Source organism: Leptinotarsa decemlineata, unplaced genomic scaffold (assembly GCF_025532065.1).
Source record: "Leptinotarsa decemlineata unplaced genomic scaffold, Ldec_3_MD MMD2_tig00002159_RagTag_RagTag, whole genome shotgun sequence".
Lineage (NCBI taxonomy): Eukaryota > Metazoa > Arthropoda > Insecta > Coleoptera > Chrysomelidae > Leptinotarsa > Leptinotarsa decemlineata.
In genome coordinates, this window is record NW_027412574.1 from 7,942,872 (window position 1) to 7,958,653 (window position 15,782).

At 34.7% G+C, this 15,782-nt stretch overlaps 1 protein-coding gene across 1 annotated transcript in view; it reads right to left on the reverse strand.

The window, feature by feature from the left end:
* Nucleotides 1–770: 770 nt before the first annotated feature.
* The window catches only part of LOC141483030 (cytochrome b5), a 33,549-nt gene continuing 18,537 nt past the window's right edge, over nucleotides 771–15,782 (reverse strand). Inside the window, exons 2-4 of the mRNA XM_074177193.1 lie at nucleotides 13,213–13,341; nucleotides 3,658–3,755; nucleotides 771–1,304 (exon numbers count right to left, since the gene is read on the reverse strand). Of these exons, the coding sequence (XP_074033294.1) occupies nucleotides 1,265–1,304; nucleotides 3,658–3,755; nucleotides 13,213–13,341 (267 nt within the window). The 3' untranslated portion in view covers nucleotides 771–1,264. The remainder of the gene's footprint in view (nucleotides 1,305–3,657; nucleotides 3,756–13,212; nucleotides 13,342–15,782) is intronic.

The following is a 15,782-nucleotide window of genomic DNA, read 5'->3' on the forward strand; positions in this document are numbered from 1 at the left end:
GCGATGCTAACGTTAGCTTTGCAAAAGTGTCCAAGAATTTGCACAAATGAACATAAATTCATGTTGTCTGGACACTCACATACGGAAGTCGATGGTGATCATGCTGTATTTGAAAGAAAAAACAAAAAAGCCTATCAAGGCCATCTCCATGATTGGTATCAGTTGGTCCGATCGTGCGATCCTAGATTTTTGGTTATTGAGATGATCCAAGAAGACTTTTTAGAATTCTCAAATATGTTGAAAGGTATGTTAGTGAAAAGAAAAAAAAGACGTTGCACACAACAATTTTAAGTGGCAACCTATGCGTACCTTGAAGTACAGCGAACAGTTTGGTATCATCTAATTTAAAACCATCTAAGATGATTATGAAGCATACCAGGAAGTATCGTTTTTGCAGCGAAATTGTTAGCTGATGGTGTCAACGTCCCAAAAATTAAAAGAACGTTATTATTAATATCTAAAGAAAAGAAGGCTGATCTGTTGACCCTACTAGAGTAGTAGTGTTTCATCCGAGTCAACTGTATCGACAAATCCAGATTTGAATGAGATTAGTGCTGATAAAATTAATGAATGTTCTGAACACTAACTTTTCAAATGCGTGTATCAAAACCTTTCAATTCATCCAAGAGTATTGATAGTTTGATGTTTTATTTTTGAATAAATTAGTTTTCATCTCCTCCTGAAAAGTGGACATTTTTGACTCATGTGCCTATTCCCTCTTTACGTAGATTTATGACTTCACAGATTTTGGTTCGTAATAAAAAACCGTATTAGAAATTAATTTTTATTGATAAATTCGGTGTATCCATTATCAATCAAAATAAACATTGCGAGAACTTTCATAACAATAAATTCTGAAACAAGGTTGGTTGGGTGACAGGATCAACTTTTTATTTAAAAACAATTGTTTTCTTGCTGACGTTTCGAAGAATAATTCAATTGAATTTGAAATGTCGGCAAGAAAACAATTATTTTTTAGGTAAAAATCGATTCTTTTACACAATCAACAATTCTTCAGAAAAATTATTCGATCACAAAACTATTTAACTGATTATAAGTTCTGAGTTTTGATAATAGTTTTGAAAAAAAGTGTACAAATTTGATAATACCTACCCAGAAGTGATGGAGTAGATAAGTAATTATATACAAAAATAAACACTTTGTGCATATTATCACAATCATATTCTATCTAAAATTCATGTCTATCAAAAATCACACTCTGTAATATTTTCGATGCGTCTCATCGCGATGCGAGTCATGCGAGTCATCCACATAATCCACAGGTTATGATGGAAATACAGCTCCTGAAAAAAAGTAACAAAATAAACATCATAAATAAAATAATTTGGATAATATGAAATCTACACTCCTCACTGAATTTTTTGTTATACGTATATCAAGGTGAAATTTCCAAATATTTTCAAACCTCAAATACACGATATCGCTAAAAAAATTCCAAGGAACATGTCGAGGAACGTGTCAAGAGTTCGACGAAAAACTCAAAATCACGAGAAATAATTTGAGGGAAACAAAAAATGGAACTGTTCTAATGAACAGGCACCACAATCATTCGAAATTTTAAAATCTCATTTTTAACTATATTTTGAACAATTACACGTATTTGCAGCTTGTTGTAAATTTATGTACCTTCACTCTTATTTTTTAGTCTAATTTGACCGGACTATTTGCAGATTGCTGAAAGCGAAAAGATACAAAATATGTCATTTGTGACCCAATAAAAATTATTCCATTATCAATCAATCAGTAACTCTCGTCGATAATATGCAATATATTCTCCAAGCTGCATCAATATTGTAAAGTAAAAAAGCTTTTCATTTAGGTTTTTACGCTTGCTACCCTTGTTTCTACATGTAATAAAATGTTGTCAAACACTATTTCATATCTTTGAATATCGAAAGGAAATGGTTCTTTTTTCTCATCAAAATTTTTTAGCTCTGACGACCGATACAAGTTCCAACTTTTCTCATGATAATATCAACGACTACTCGAAGTCTCTTTTTAGAAAGATATATCAATTTCAAAGTTACAATTTCCATAAGTTTGGACAACAATGTTAACAGTATGAATGCTGAAAACGTATTGAATGAAAGAAATTAACAGACAAGTAAATTCTGCAGAGTTAGGAGATAGTGCTGAGTTTGCTTTTTCTCTGGTGGTGCATGATGTAATTTATACAAGTGCGGCTGGTTAGATTTAGAATTTTCTTTCATTCATTGTTAGATTTCGATAAAGCCTTGTATTTGTACTGCAAGGAAAGGTACCTTTCTGTTCATTTAATCTTCGTTCATTTTCAGTAAATTATAGAAAAGAGTACAATGGTTCTGGGAAAGACAAGGGAACCACAGAAACTGTAATCATCAACTTGTGCATCGTAAAGGGAATAAGAAATAGATCGATTCTGTAAACACTTCAAATAGACTATTCCAGTAATAATCTACAATAAACAATAATTTATTGACACGGTTAAATAAAGTTAAATAAAACTATCCGCAATTATATTGAAAAACTCACATTTGTTCCCTGAAATCCATTGTTTTCATTAAAGTTTCGAATGTAGGGTAATATGCAATTTCTTCAATGTATGCTAGTAATTCATTTAGAAGTTTGTTGGTCTAAAATCTACAATGACTGAATCAGAATGTGACATTTTTGAAAGATTGCACCCTCACATCGTTTTTGAAGTGATAACTTTTTATGGGAGGGGAAACCACTTCGTTACATAACGCGTTACAGTCTCCAGTCTGTCACGCATTCGTCTGCGGAGAGCAGGATCCTCCTCTCTCGTCGGACAAACGCTCAGTGTTAAGTGTAGACATATACTGTTAACAGTATTATAAAAACCCTAACCAGCAAGTAGGTATTTTTTTTTATTTTATGAAACGTGACTTAAAAATGATAATACTAATGTTGTGTATGTTCACTATCAGTATCATTCATATAAAAGTAGCAATTGGCTCATGGTAGCTATAATATATGTACATACACAAAATAATCAATAAAAGATTTCCATCATAAATAACCTTCCTTTAATTATCATATTGATATACATGAAATTTGAGTAATAACCTGAGCTTTTCTCAAGTAGAACAATTTCAATATTGAATATTCCAACTTGGATTAGTTCAAGTTATCACGTCTATCAGGAGTCCCGAGACGCACACGTTTTTTTTAGAGTTATATGCCTCAATAATATGGTTTTCTATCAGTAACTAAGCTAACGAAGATAAATGAAATAATTTCTCTTCCCCCGAAATATTTTTTAAATATATTCTAAGTACGATGGAAGATCACCTAACCATTTCTAATTTTCACCAGCCACATAGTCAGTTTCATTTAACGCCACCGGACATGCATTTCTACTTGTCAAACTTCTACTTGCCAAACCTCCAACCGGTTACCCGAGTGAAGAAAACCAACGGAACAGAAATCACTTGACATCGTTTGAATGGTCATTCAAAAATTCACGTTTGCTGAATTATGATGAAAATAATGCAAGTTTTCTAAATGGTGAACCAATAATGAAGTTGGACATTATTTTCATTCATATTTTCACACATTCGGATTATATCATGAAGTAACGAATGAGTTTGATATGTTACCATATCATTCATTTTCAAATGAAGTAACTTGACTCACCTGTTATATTTGATATCATTAGAAGTAGGTTTTTCTGATTGTTTCTGGTTTGCTTCCTTCTGCTTTTCACTTTTTTTACTTTTCTTCTTGCGTTGTTCCTGTGAGAAAATTGAAATTCATTTCAGTGTAACCATTCAATTTCAGCTATGTTCGCGACTAAATTACCGAATATTTCAAGAAATTAATGACTCTGCCTGAAAAGAATGACAAAACCCAGAAGATGTTTTGTCATTCATTCCAATTCTGGAGGTGTTCTACAGATGCTTCCTGATAATAAATGTTGAAGTTCAATAGTTTCAAAATAAATTAATATTTATGTTTGAATGTTTTTCAATAAAGAACATACCTACATATCAAAACATGAATAATTCAGTATATAAATTGTTCAAAACATAAAACAATTCGAAAAATGGTATCTGGATCGAATTCATCTCTCCCAACTACCTACACAGTAGGTTTTGATAAATGCCTGCCGGGAAACAACTACTTCCCCGGCGAATACAACGTTGGATATTGAATTATATCCGACAGAAATTTATGCAAGATATCTCACAGTAGTCTCGCACATGTTTCTCGTTCATCCAGCAGCAGAACAATTCTGAAACAGTTCGAGTAGATCACCTACAGACAAGTTTCGAGGTATTACCCCTCATCAGTGCTTGAAAGTACTGACCCAAGCAAGAAAGTGCATGGGACTCGATTAATTTCAACGCTGCTCAACTGCATGTGTAGAACATTCGTCTGAGAAAAATATTGTTAACTAGTTGTAAGTCCATCTCGTGAACAAAGCTTCAATCGGGGAAAGTGTCACAGATACATCTGACAAACTTTAAATACCAATTTTATGCAGATGACACACAGCTATATCTTCCTTTCAAAATTTTTAATCTAGCGGAAGCAACGGACTGCTTCAATTCTGACCTAAATCAATTACTAACCCTCACGAATGGTCATTCGTTAAAAATTACCTCAACTAAATCTGTCGCACTCTTATTCGGCACTGACCAGGAGATGAGCTCAGCAAAGAATATTATGACAATAAGGAATGGAGGAGACCAGATTGGAGTTGCTGATTATTGTAAGAATCTAAGACTGATTATAGACAATACGTTACGATTTAAACGTTATGTATATCACCCAAAAATTAAAAAATTAATATACAGGTCGTTTCTTTTATCATGTGGTAACATTGCTATATTCTAAACCGTAGCAGATACGAATACGATTGAATGGAAAAAAAGGTAACTGTCATCTGGAACATTACAATGGTCGAAGAAAATTTACGGGGACTCTCGCCCTTCTCGAGTTATACGGGAAAAACCAAAAATGCTATTTTTCATTTTTTTTTTATGGAATTGTTATTTCGGAGAATATCTATCAAAAAATGGAAAAATAATATGTTATTGTATTCGAAGTGTACTATGACGATGTAATAATAAATATTCGATAAAACGTTTTTAAATACGGACCTGTCTTCTTTGTTACAGATATTGATAACGAGATAAATTCACAGTACAAGGGTGTATCACATTTGATATTTCCACAACGTTTCATTTGAAATAACCACCATCATCATTGACAACAATCAAACAATTTATTTCATCATGAACTTTTGGGAAAAATGAAACCAATACGGAAAATCAAAGCTACATGGCAATCTACATTGAATGCTCGAATTGACGACCTCTTTTTTGAATTCACATAAGATGGTCGATATCTGTACTTGGTGTTGAAAAAACTGTATCCTTTATGTATCCCCAGACAAAAAAATCTAAAGGGGTAAGATCTGGGAATCGAGCTGACCAATTAATTGGTTCATTGTTTCCAATTCATTTTCTTGGGAATATTGCATCTGAATGTTTCCTCACTATTGCTGCATTATGGGGAGGAGCGCCGTCCTGTTGAAAATATTGTATTCCATGGAGGATTCATCGAATTCATTGAATAGAAAATGAAGATACATTTCACTATTCAAATGATCATCGTAAAAGAAAGGGCCAAAGATGTTTGTTCCCAAAATTCCCAACCAAACATTTATTCCGAATCTTTCTTGGAAATTGATTTTCCTATGTAAATGTCCATTTGTATTATTCCACATATAATGAATACTTCTGTTAAACCAACCATTGTTGGTGAATTTTGATTCGTCCATCCATATTATTTTTTTACAAATATTTCCAACTTTCCTATTTCTACGTCTTAACCACTTCGCAAATCATACTCTCCTTCCGTAATCCCTTCCATTGAGGTGATGAACTTTGCGTATTCTGTAGAATTTATATTTGTTCTTTTTCAAAATAGTTCTGGTGGATTTTACAGAAATCCCCAGTTCGGGGGCAGTTTCTCGTAAAGAACAATCTTGATTAGCATAATTTTTGTAACTAGCCAATTTTAAATTTAAAAAAAGATGTTTTCACTGTGTGAATTTTTATGTGGTAACATTTTGTTCAGCGGCGGCTCGTCAGAAGAGGCAAGAGAGACTTAGCCTCCCCATAAAATTTAAGGCTATTCATCGCAATAAATTAAAAGATATTGACAAATAATTATAATTATTTTTCTCTAAAAATGCTTGGTTATCATTACTTTACCATTAATTTTCAATATGAATACATAATATGCCCGAAAAAAAGCTATCACTCACTACGTAGTACGTACCACACTGCATCCTGCATCAATAAAACTCAAACGCGCTGCCCATGAACGAATAACGAATAAACTATCAACCCGAAATAATAAATGCCATACGTTGCAAGGGAGCCAAGCCTATGACCACTTTAAAAAACACAGGTTCCACGAAACCTATCCAACCAGCGACATACGTCCCGATTTGTAATTTCAGTTGCAGAAATTATAGCGTTAGAGGAGGCTAGCCTCCAGTTGGTCTACGTTAGTGTATGACTGCGTTTGTTTTTTATTTGATTATTCGGACGAGACGCCGTGACGGACCGGGAACCAAAAATATTTCGGTAAATCGTTTTAGTGTTTCTTGATAATATTTGTTATTGTTTTATAGTAGTGTGCTTTTTGGTAATATTTTTAATGTGTTTTCAAAGTGTTTTCTTTCAATTTCAAGGTGTTTTCAGGTTTTCACTTTTCGGTAAGTTTTTTTTCATTTATTATGGATAAGTTGGACGAAATTGAAAAATCTGACGATATAGTCGATTGGTTGCTGACAAATAATTTTAAGTCTTTATCTTATGATAGTAAATTTTACATTATTAAAACTCTGGGAAGGCCTCAACCAAATTTGATTTCAATTAAAACGTCAGATAATCGACAAAATCGAGGATTTAATATTACTTGGTACGATAAATGTGATTGGTTAACCGGCTCCATTAAACGAGAAAACTTTTTTGTTGGTCCTGTGTTTTATTTTCCGTACAAACCGAATACCAAACGTGGTCTAAAATAGGATACTTCGATTTAAAAAAATTAACTCGTTCTACAGAAAGACATTTTAAATCTGAGGGGCATATATTTTGTCTTGTGAATTAAAATTGTTTAGCGAACAAAATATAGTAACAGCTCAGATACAGCTCAAAAAGAGGCCATAATTTCTTTCAATAATCAGGTTAGGGAAAATCGGTCGAATTCAAAAAGAATATCGATATTACGATTTATTTGGGTTCCCAAAAATTAGCTTTTCGTGGACAGGATGAAACCGAAGATTCGATTAATCGCGGCAATTACAAGGAACTTTTAATGTTATGGGGAAAATATGATTCACAATTTGGCACTTTTTCAAACTTTAGCGTTTTTTCGGGCACTTCAAAAACCATCCAAAATAAGCTTGTAAACAGTGTGGCATATATTATTAAGGAAAATATAAGCAAGGAGATTGAAAGTGTTTCTTTTTTTGCATGGGAAATTGATGAAACTACCCATATCACCTGTACATCACAACTTTCAATCGTTTTTAGATATGCCACAGATGGTAATGTGGTAGAACGTTTTATGGTTTTTCATGATGTTTCATCTGGGCGCACAGCTGACGATTTGTTTAATTTTTTAATTCGTACGTGTAACACCTATAATTTTTGGCAAAAGTTAATTAGGCAAACCTATGATGGGGCTGTGGTCATGGCCGGCCATTCGGTTTACAAAGTTGCTACTGCAGACCTTCGGAACCAAGGAATACAACGCTTTGCGATGCTTGGTTGGCCGTTAGCAGCAAAATATTTAATCCTTTCTGAACATACCCTTGCTCAGTGGAGACGGGTGGGGTTCTTTATCGAACAAAAAAAAAAAAAAATCAATAAAACTCGAATAGTTATGCCAACTATATTATCCAAATTAAACAACCTATCAAGTTCGATAATCCTCAACAAAATCAAATAAATGTTAATTGCTTGTCGTTGACAATTGACAGGGTGACAATGTTGTGGAACCGGAGCTGGATAAATATCTCAAAACAAGAGTCCGTCGATGAAAAACGTTTGACAGTTGGGGAAATCGCAATTATGAATGATGGCTAGCCTGATTTCAGTAAGGAAAAGAGTGAGAGGAGTGACAGGAAAAGAAAGAAAAAGAGGGGCTATGGTGTAAACAGGGGTCAAAGGTCGATCTTCATGTAAATATTGCATGAGATGCAAAAATGCAATCTTGTAAATTGTATGGTAATATTATGTTCTTGAGGCAATTATTCGTCATAAATGTACTAGTTACATGCGCTAAATTCCTTAACCTTTTAGTATATATACTGAAAGTGTACACTGTTAACGCTAGAGGTAAGTTGTTTAATTTTGACCCACTATAGGTTCTTTTAAAGTTGTTATTTTTATGCTTTTTTTTCTTTACAGGAAAGGAGGATGTGACTGAACTAATGGTCTAGCACAACTTGATAACTGTACAACTATAAAGAAAGAAAACAAAACAATTTGTGTAGTAATTCATGCACAATCAGTGAAAGCGACCATGCTGAGCAATAAAATGATAGAAATAAAGCACAGTTCTAAAAAAAAAGCTTATCTGTTTCGTCGGTGTCTCCTTCAAGTCCTGATCCACTTCATGAGAGTATCCTAAGAGTTGGGGTGGTTAAATATCACTCGTGCATTGGGTCAATTAAAGCAGAAGCAAATACCTCAACCAGTGAAGCCTTATGACAGATTCCAAATCCCTATTATTAAGCAGGAAGGAATCAGGAAGCCAGGTTTAGCACTATACTCCACTACTCTACGTCTTGATATATAAAGCAGAACAAATCAAGGATAATAAAAGAAGGAAACAGGCCTGAAAACAATGAATACATTCAGTATTAATGACATTCTATTGTAGTGAATGTTCAAATGAAGAAGGTAACATACCCTAGATGTTGTGTGGCCTCGAAAGTGATTACGTAGAACTTACGTCGAAGAAGGTTGGAATGTTCAGTACTCCAGAAAATATATCCACAAATGAGTGAAGGTGGTTAAGATTACCCAACTTATCAATAATCTGGTGCTTTTGAACGAGATTTCCAGAATAAATCCGCAAAATGCGTAAATTGAATATCACCATCAAAATGGAGGACTTCAATTTTTTTCCAGTTTTTTTTCCTTTCCTTCACATCTGTGCCAGTTCTAGTTACCTTTTTCCCAAATCAATGGTACCAAATGTGGACGAAATTTCAATCATAGAGAAGAATTTCAATACAGACATAAATCAATCTGAATGGATGATGATGACAAGTATAGGTTATGTTTTGAAATTTTATTTATTTTGTAATAACTGTTATATTTTTAATGATCTAAGTGACTGAAGAGACCAAGTTTACTGCCAGAGATAGTGAGAGTAGGAAAATTTGAGAAGAATTGAAATTAAAAAAAATAATATTTAATAATAATGATTATCTGTAAGGGCAAGACCACATATAATATAGATTTGTTGACAATCCGATTCCTCTATTTATTTTCTCCTTCTTCCCTTCCTTTTTAGTCCAAAATTCTTAATATCTAGAAAGAGAAAATAAAACCGTAACAAAGTAAAATAAAGTCCACAGCTCATCATGCACTTTTTACGCATTGTCATGCCCATGCCCTAACTTCAGTATTAAGTAAAGCGTGGAACAACATAAAAATTTTCGCGCCTCCGGCGGGCTTTTCTGTGTGTGTGTAGTCTTTATGACTTTAGCCTCCCCTGTTCTCCAATGCACGAGCCGCCACTGATTGTGTTGTTTTCTTTCTGTCAAATGCACCATAGTCCCTCAAATTTCTTTCTAATCGTCTAAACATTTGGATGTTCGGAATACGACGATTCGGATATAGCTCAACATACATATTCCTAGCCAAAAGAGGATTTCTATTTGATATTGCATAACTTAAATAGTATATCAGTCCTTTCATCATTTGAATACATCTTTGATATGTTCATAAACGTCTGACAGTTCTCAACAGATATCAACAATGCATTCATTTTTCCTGCCATAGAAACCAAGCAGAGCCTAGGCGTTCAAGATGGTAAATGAATTGAGATGCTATTCGATTATACCAAATTATACAACAATCGAATTTTGACCAAAAACTGATAATTTCGTTACTTACAGGATTGAGAATTATAAAAATATTATGAATTATAATTGATTAGGGAGTAATCAGCCTTGAAAGAAGGATTTACAAAACGAAAAAGTACGAATGTTCATAGTGTGAGGGTACCTACCTGTCGAATTTATTGGGTTGTCTGAATTATATTTTGAAGAAATCGAAACAATTTATAAAAGCAGGACGACAGGACCGTAATTTAAAATTGTTGTCACTGATGATGGTAGTTATTTCAAATGAAACGCTATAATAATATCAAATGTGATATACCCTTGGAGTGTCGAATTTATTGCTTCATCGATGTCTGTAATAAAAAAAGACGGGTCCGTATTCAATAAAAAGGTGATGGTTGTTGACAAGAAACGTTTTATCGAATATTCATTATTACATCGTCATAGTTCACTTCGAATACAATTTTTTTTTCATTTTTTGATATTCTCCGAAATAACAATTTCATTCGAAAAAAATGAAAAACAGCATTTTTTATTTTTCCCGTATAACTCGAACAGGGTGAGAGTCCCCGTAAATTTTCTTCAGCCATTGTACTGTTCCCGATAACACTTACCTTTTTTCCCATTTGATGGTCTTCGTATATGTTACGGTTTGGAATATAGCAATGTTACCACATGTCAAATGTCAAAAGCCAAAAAACTGTGAAATAAAAATTTAGGTTTTAGGATTAGTTAGGTTAGTTTTCAAGTTATAATATGCTTATTTAAAATAGCAAGGGTTGAGTGGTAGAGCACCCTCGGGTGAACTCCCCCTTGGGATTTTTGTGTAACAAGATGAATATCATGCATTTTATTTTTCATTGGAAATAAAGACATTATTATTATTTTTTTTTTTCACCGTAGTGTGCGCTGGTCAGGCCCTATCCCCCGAAGCCCCGATACATTCGGGAGGGCGCGCCAGCATAATCAACCAATGACCACTCCCCACACCGTGGGGTAAGTGATCATTGGGTCCGAGAATCATGTGCCCTGAGCAAACGCAGTGAGCCAAGAATGACAGCCTTCTGCATCTGTGCGGCTAAGATTTCTGCCTTAGTACGGCAAGCCGGTATGATTTTGAGATTCGAGAGTAGAGAAGACATCATTCCACCAAGGACTCCAATAATCAGAACGACCATCTTGACAGAGTGATCTGGATAGAGTCTGCGGAGTTCGAAGAGAAAATCTCGATATTTTATCCGTTTTTCCTCCTCTTTTCTGACGATATTCGTCTCGCCAGGAGCTGAAAACTCCACGACAAATATCGTTTTGGTCTGATGGTCGAGAAGGACTACATCAGGCTTATTAGCTTGTATGAGCCTGAGGGTGGGGAACGAATAGTTCCAATAAATTCGGCACTTCTCGTTCCCCACAACGGATTCAATATCCCCCGGAGCGTAGGGCAACACCGGTGTCTCGTCAATACCGTAAGAGTGCCGTAGATGGTGATATAGCACTCTTAGGGCCGCGTTATGTCGATGTATATAGGCCGAGACCGCATATGCTGGACATGCTGATAGCAAGTGCATTAGGGTCTCGGGCGCCTCGCGGCAGGCCCTGCACCTTGTGTCAGGAACCTCTAAACCCATCACGCGACTGCGGTAGACTAAGGTGTTGAAGACACCATCCTGGCAAGCCATGATGAACCCCTCAGTTTCCGACTTCAGCCCACTCGACCTGAGAAAAGCGAACGTCAGGCGCTTTGATAAGCCAAGGTCTTCAATGTTATTGAAGAAGACCCCATGCATCGGCTTATCCCTGTGTCTCCGCAGAAGTAAGGTGATCTCTGCGGCTTTTATCTGAGCTTTTTGCTGAACGGGTTCCAACTCGGTGACAGAGTTGTAGTCACCTCGTTCAGAGTCGAATACTATACCGAGTTCATCAGCTGCTCGAGCGGCTGCCCTAAGGAGAAATGCTCCAATTCCTGCTCTCTCATGGTCACGGACCATGCAGAGAAGGGGATCCGAACTCCTCCGAATTATTATTATTATTATTATTATTATAAAAGAAGCGGCCTGTATGTCATTGAAACTTTTTAACAGTCGAAGAAACTTTTTGAACTATAAACTGAAAATCCAGTTGTGTAATAGTTTGGTTCTCTCGCACTCCAATTGTGACGTAGTCTATGGACCTTGTATTAATTGTTCTGATGTAAAAAGAGTACAAAAGGTTCAAAATTCTTGTTTGAGAATGATATATGGAATACGGCGTCCTATGTGCAACCATCGAAAACATCATACGGTATGTTTTTTTTACAAAATTCTGAAAAATAAAATTCCCCAATATTTATGTCAAAAAGTTGGATTTAGGATTGATGTGCATCATTTGAACTTGCAACGGACGAATATGCTAACTATACCCAAGCATAAAAAAGAATTATTTAAGGGATCTTTTTCCTATAGTATAGCGACTGTGGGCGATGTCGTAGATGTATCTAAGTTTTTGTTGCCGTTTGATGCATTTAAATCTAGGTAAAAACTACTATTATTTAGTCAAAAACAGTTTGTTCCCTGTACCATTTGATTATGATTATAAAATTCTACTTATCAACCATAGGTGGAGAACAAAATATTTCATTAGAGTTCGAAAATGTTTAGATTTTTCTTCTCATGTGTATGTATTTATTGGCTTCTCAAGGGGACGGACTGCGGAAGAATTGACTGCAGAACCTAACGGTTCTCCTTTTATTTACCTTCATTAGAAATTTTTTGTATTGAAAAAGTATTTTGTATAATTTTATATATAAATAAATATATTATTATTATCATTATTATTATATAAAAGTGTGATATTCAGATCCATTTGACTATTCCACGGAGCTTCATGTTGTTCAGACAAAAAAATGTTTTCGCCAAATATCCCGAAATTTGTAGTACTCATTATATGCGAATACTCAAAGTTCTCCATTGGAATTGAAGGTTATATCAACGAATCATAATTAAGGTGAAGCGCTCCTGTAAGATGGTCTTAGCAACTTTGTAACACAGCGTTTCTTTGTCATTCAGTCACTGGTCATTAATTCTGAACTCAATGAGAAATATAATACTTACCTCGACAACTTCTCCAATTTTATATTTCTTGAGTTCCTTTTTAGCATCCGCGGAATGTCCAAAATTATCGAATTCCTTCGTTCCATCCTTTCCTGCCCACTCTGTGATCAGATCGGCACCACCAGGATGCTGAAAATTGTGCTGTCGTTGAAATATACTCGTAACAATGAGTTTTGTATCTTGAAAAATAGATGTGAAAGTACTATTGATATACTATTTCTGAAGAATAAATTCTGATAATTCTAACGACACCTACATGTTCTAAACAATCTACGCAGGGTGTATTATTTCATCAGTTCGGATTTCCATTATAATATAAATTGATTTGAAATTCCAAAAAAAAAACCGAAAATAACAATTTTAATAAACAAAAAACCAAAATTACAAAGAAGTAACATACAAGCAATAACCAAAAAAAATAAAATAAAAATTTGAAATATTGATAAAAGCTGAAAATTGAAAAGTAAAAATATTATTGGGAAAGAAAGTTTTTGGCTTTCTACTACTCCATCTTGATACAAAAAAAAGGGATGAGGGAATCTTCCAAAGAAAGGAAAGAAGTAATCAATTTGAAAATGAGTAACTCTATACATGGATGTGTAGATCATGCAAAGAAGTGACTTTCATACACAAACTGAAAGAAAGTCCTCCTGAAACAGCTACTTCCATATAAACATTGAATTACACGAAAAAAAAATTATTTCGAAACAAATACTTCTATATGAACACTGAATTATACAGAAGATACTTTTCTCTACTCAATTTGTATTTCAAAAATTCGTTGTGGAATAAAAATCAGGTATCATTCACATGAGTTCTACTTTGAATGAATGGTAATGAATTGCACTTACATGGAACCCTCACTGGTATACACCGATGTTTCGCATCCGCGGAATGTCCGAAAATATCGAATTCCTTTGTTCCATCCTTTACTGCCCACTCTGTAATCAGATCGGCACCACCAGGATGCTGAAACATGCTTAAGGCGAAACATCGGTGTATACCAGTGAGGGTGACAGTGTTCCATGTAAGTGCAATTCACTACCATTCATTCAAAGTAGAACTCATGTGAATGATATCTGATTTTTATTCCACAACGAATGTTTGAAATACAAACTGAGTAGAGAAAAGTATCTTCTGTATAATTCAGTGTTCATATAGAAGTATTTGTTTCGAAAGATTTTTTTCTTTCGTGTAATTCAATGTTTATATGGAAGTAGCTGTTTCAAGAGGACTTTCTTTCAGTTTATGTCTGAAAGTTACTTCTTTGCATGATCTACACATCCATGTATAGAGTTACTTATTTTCAAATTGATTACTTCCTTTCTTTCTTCGGAAGATTCCCTCATCCTTTTTTTGTATCAAGATGGAGTAGTAGAAAGCCAAAAACTTTCTTTACCAAAAATTAATCACTCCTAAAAATATAGCCCCTTCAATTAAAAATATTATTAACAAAAAATGAAAAATTTAAATTGAAAGATTCCAAACCAAATAACGTCACGACATTTCGATTGTAGTATCCACAATCGTCTTCGCTGGCCTCTCAGTTTCACTGATGTATGATTCTCCGCACTCGCAGGGTATCCGGTAAATGCAATTCTTGGAATCGCACTCCGCGTTTGGTGGCCTGGTTTTTGTGAGTCTGCTACGGATAGTGTTCCCAGATCCAGACCCAAGTATAACATCAGAACCTGCTTCAGATCTGGGAACACTATTCGTAGCAGTCTTACGAAAACCAGGCCACCAAATGCGGACTGCGATTCCAAGAATTGCATTAACCGAATATCCTGCGAGTGCGGAGAATGATACATCGGTGAAACTAAGAGTCCTTTGAAAGTTCGCATTGCCGAGCATAAAAAACACACACAGCGAGGAGAAATCAACAAATCCGGAATAGCAGAGCATGTTTGGACTCATCAGCATAACATCAAGTGGGCTCGAACTAAAATCATCCACAAGAAAAAACACTGGTTTAGGAGAAAATTCAAAGAAGCCGCATGTATGTTGTCCAACAACGCATTTAGCCAAGCTAGCGTAGAGATACGTAACACATGGAAACCTCTAATCAAGCGAAAAAGGACCAACTCCCGCCAAACAGTCATCTCCCGCTAAAACCAATGAAGCGGAGATATGGAAGATCGGATAGGTGAATGACCTATAAATAGTCAGATCTTGGAGGAATAAGTCCAGTTATCACCCGAAGACGATTGTGGATACTAACAATCGAAACGTCGTGACGTAACTTTTCATTTTTTGTTAATAATATTTTTCACTTTTCAATTTTCAGCTTTTATTATTATTTCAATTTTTCATTTTTTGATTGTTGCTTGTATGTTACTTCTTTGTAATTTCAGTTTTTTGTTTAATAAAATTGTTATTTTTGGTTAATCTTTTTAATTTCTAATCAATTTATATTAGACAATTGAAATCCGAACTGATGAAATACACCACGAAACATTGTCAACCACCTTCAAACAATCTACAGGGTGTTTATTGAATATGCCGCAAAAAATTAAGGGACTATTCCTTGGATTATTCTAGGGATATTTTGTCTTCTGACGAATTTTGAT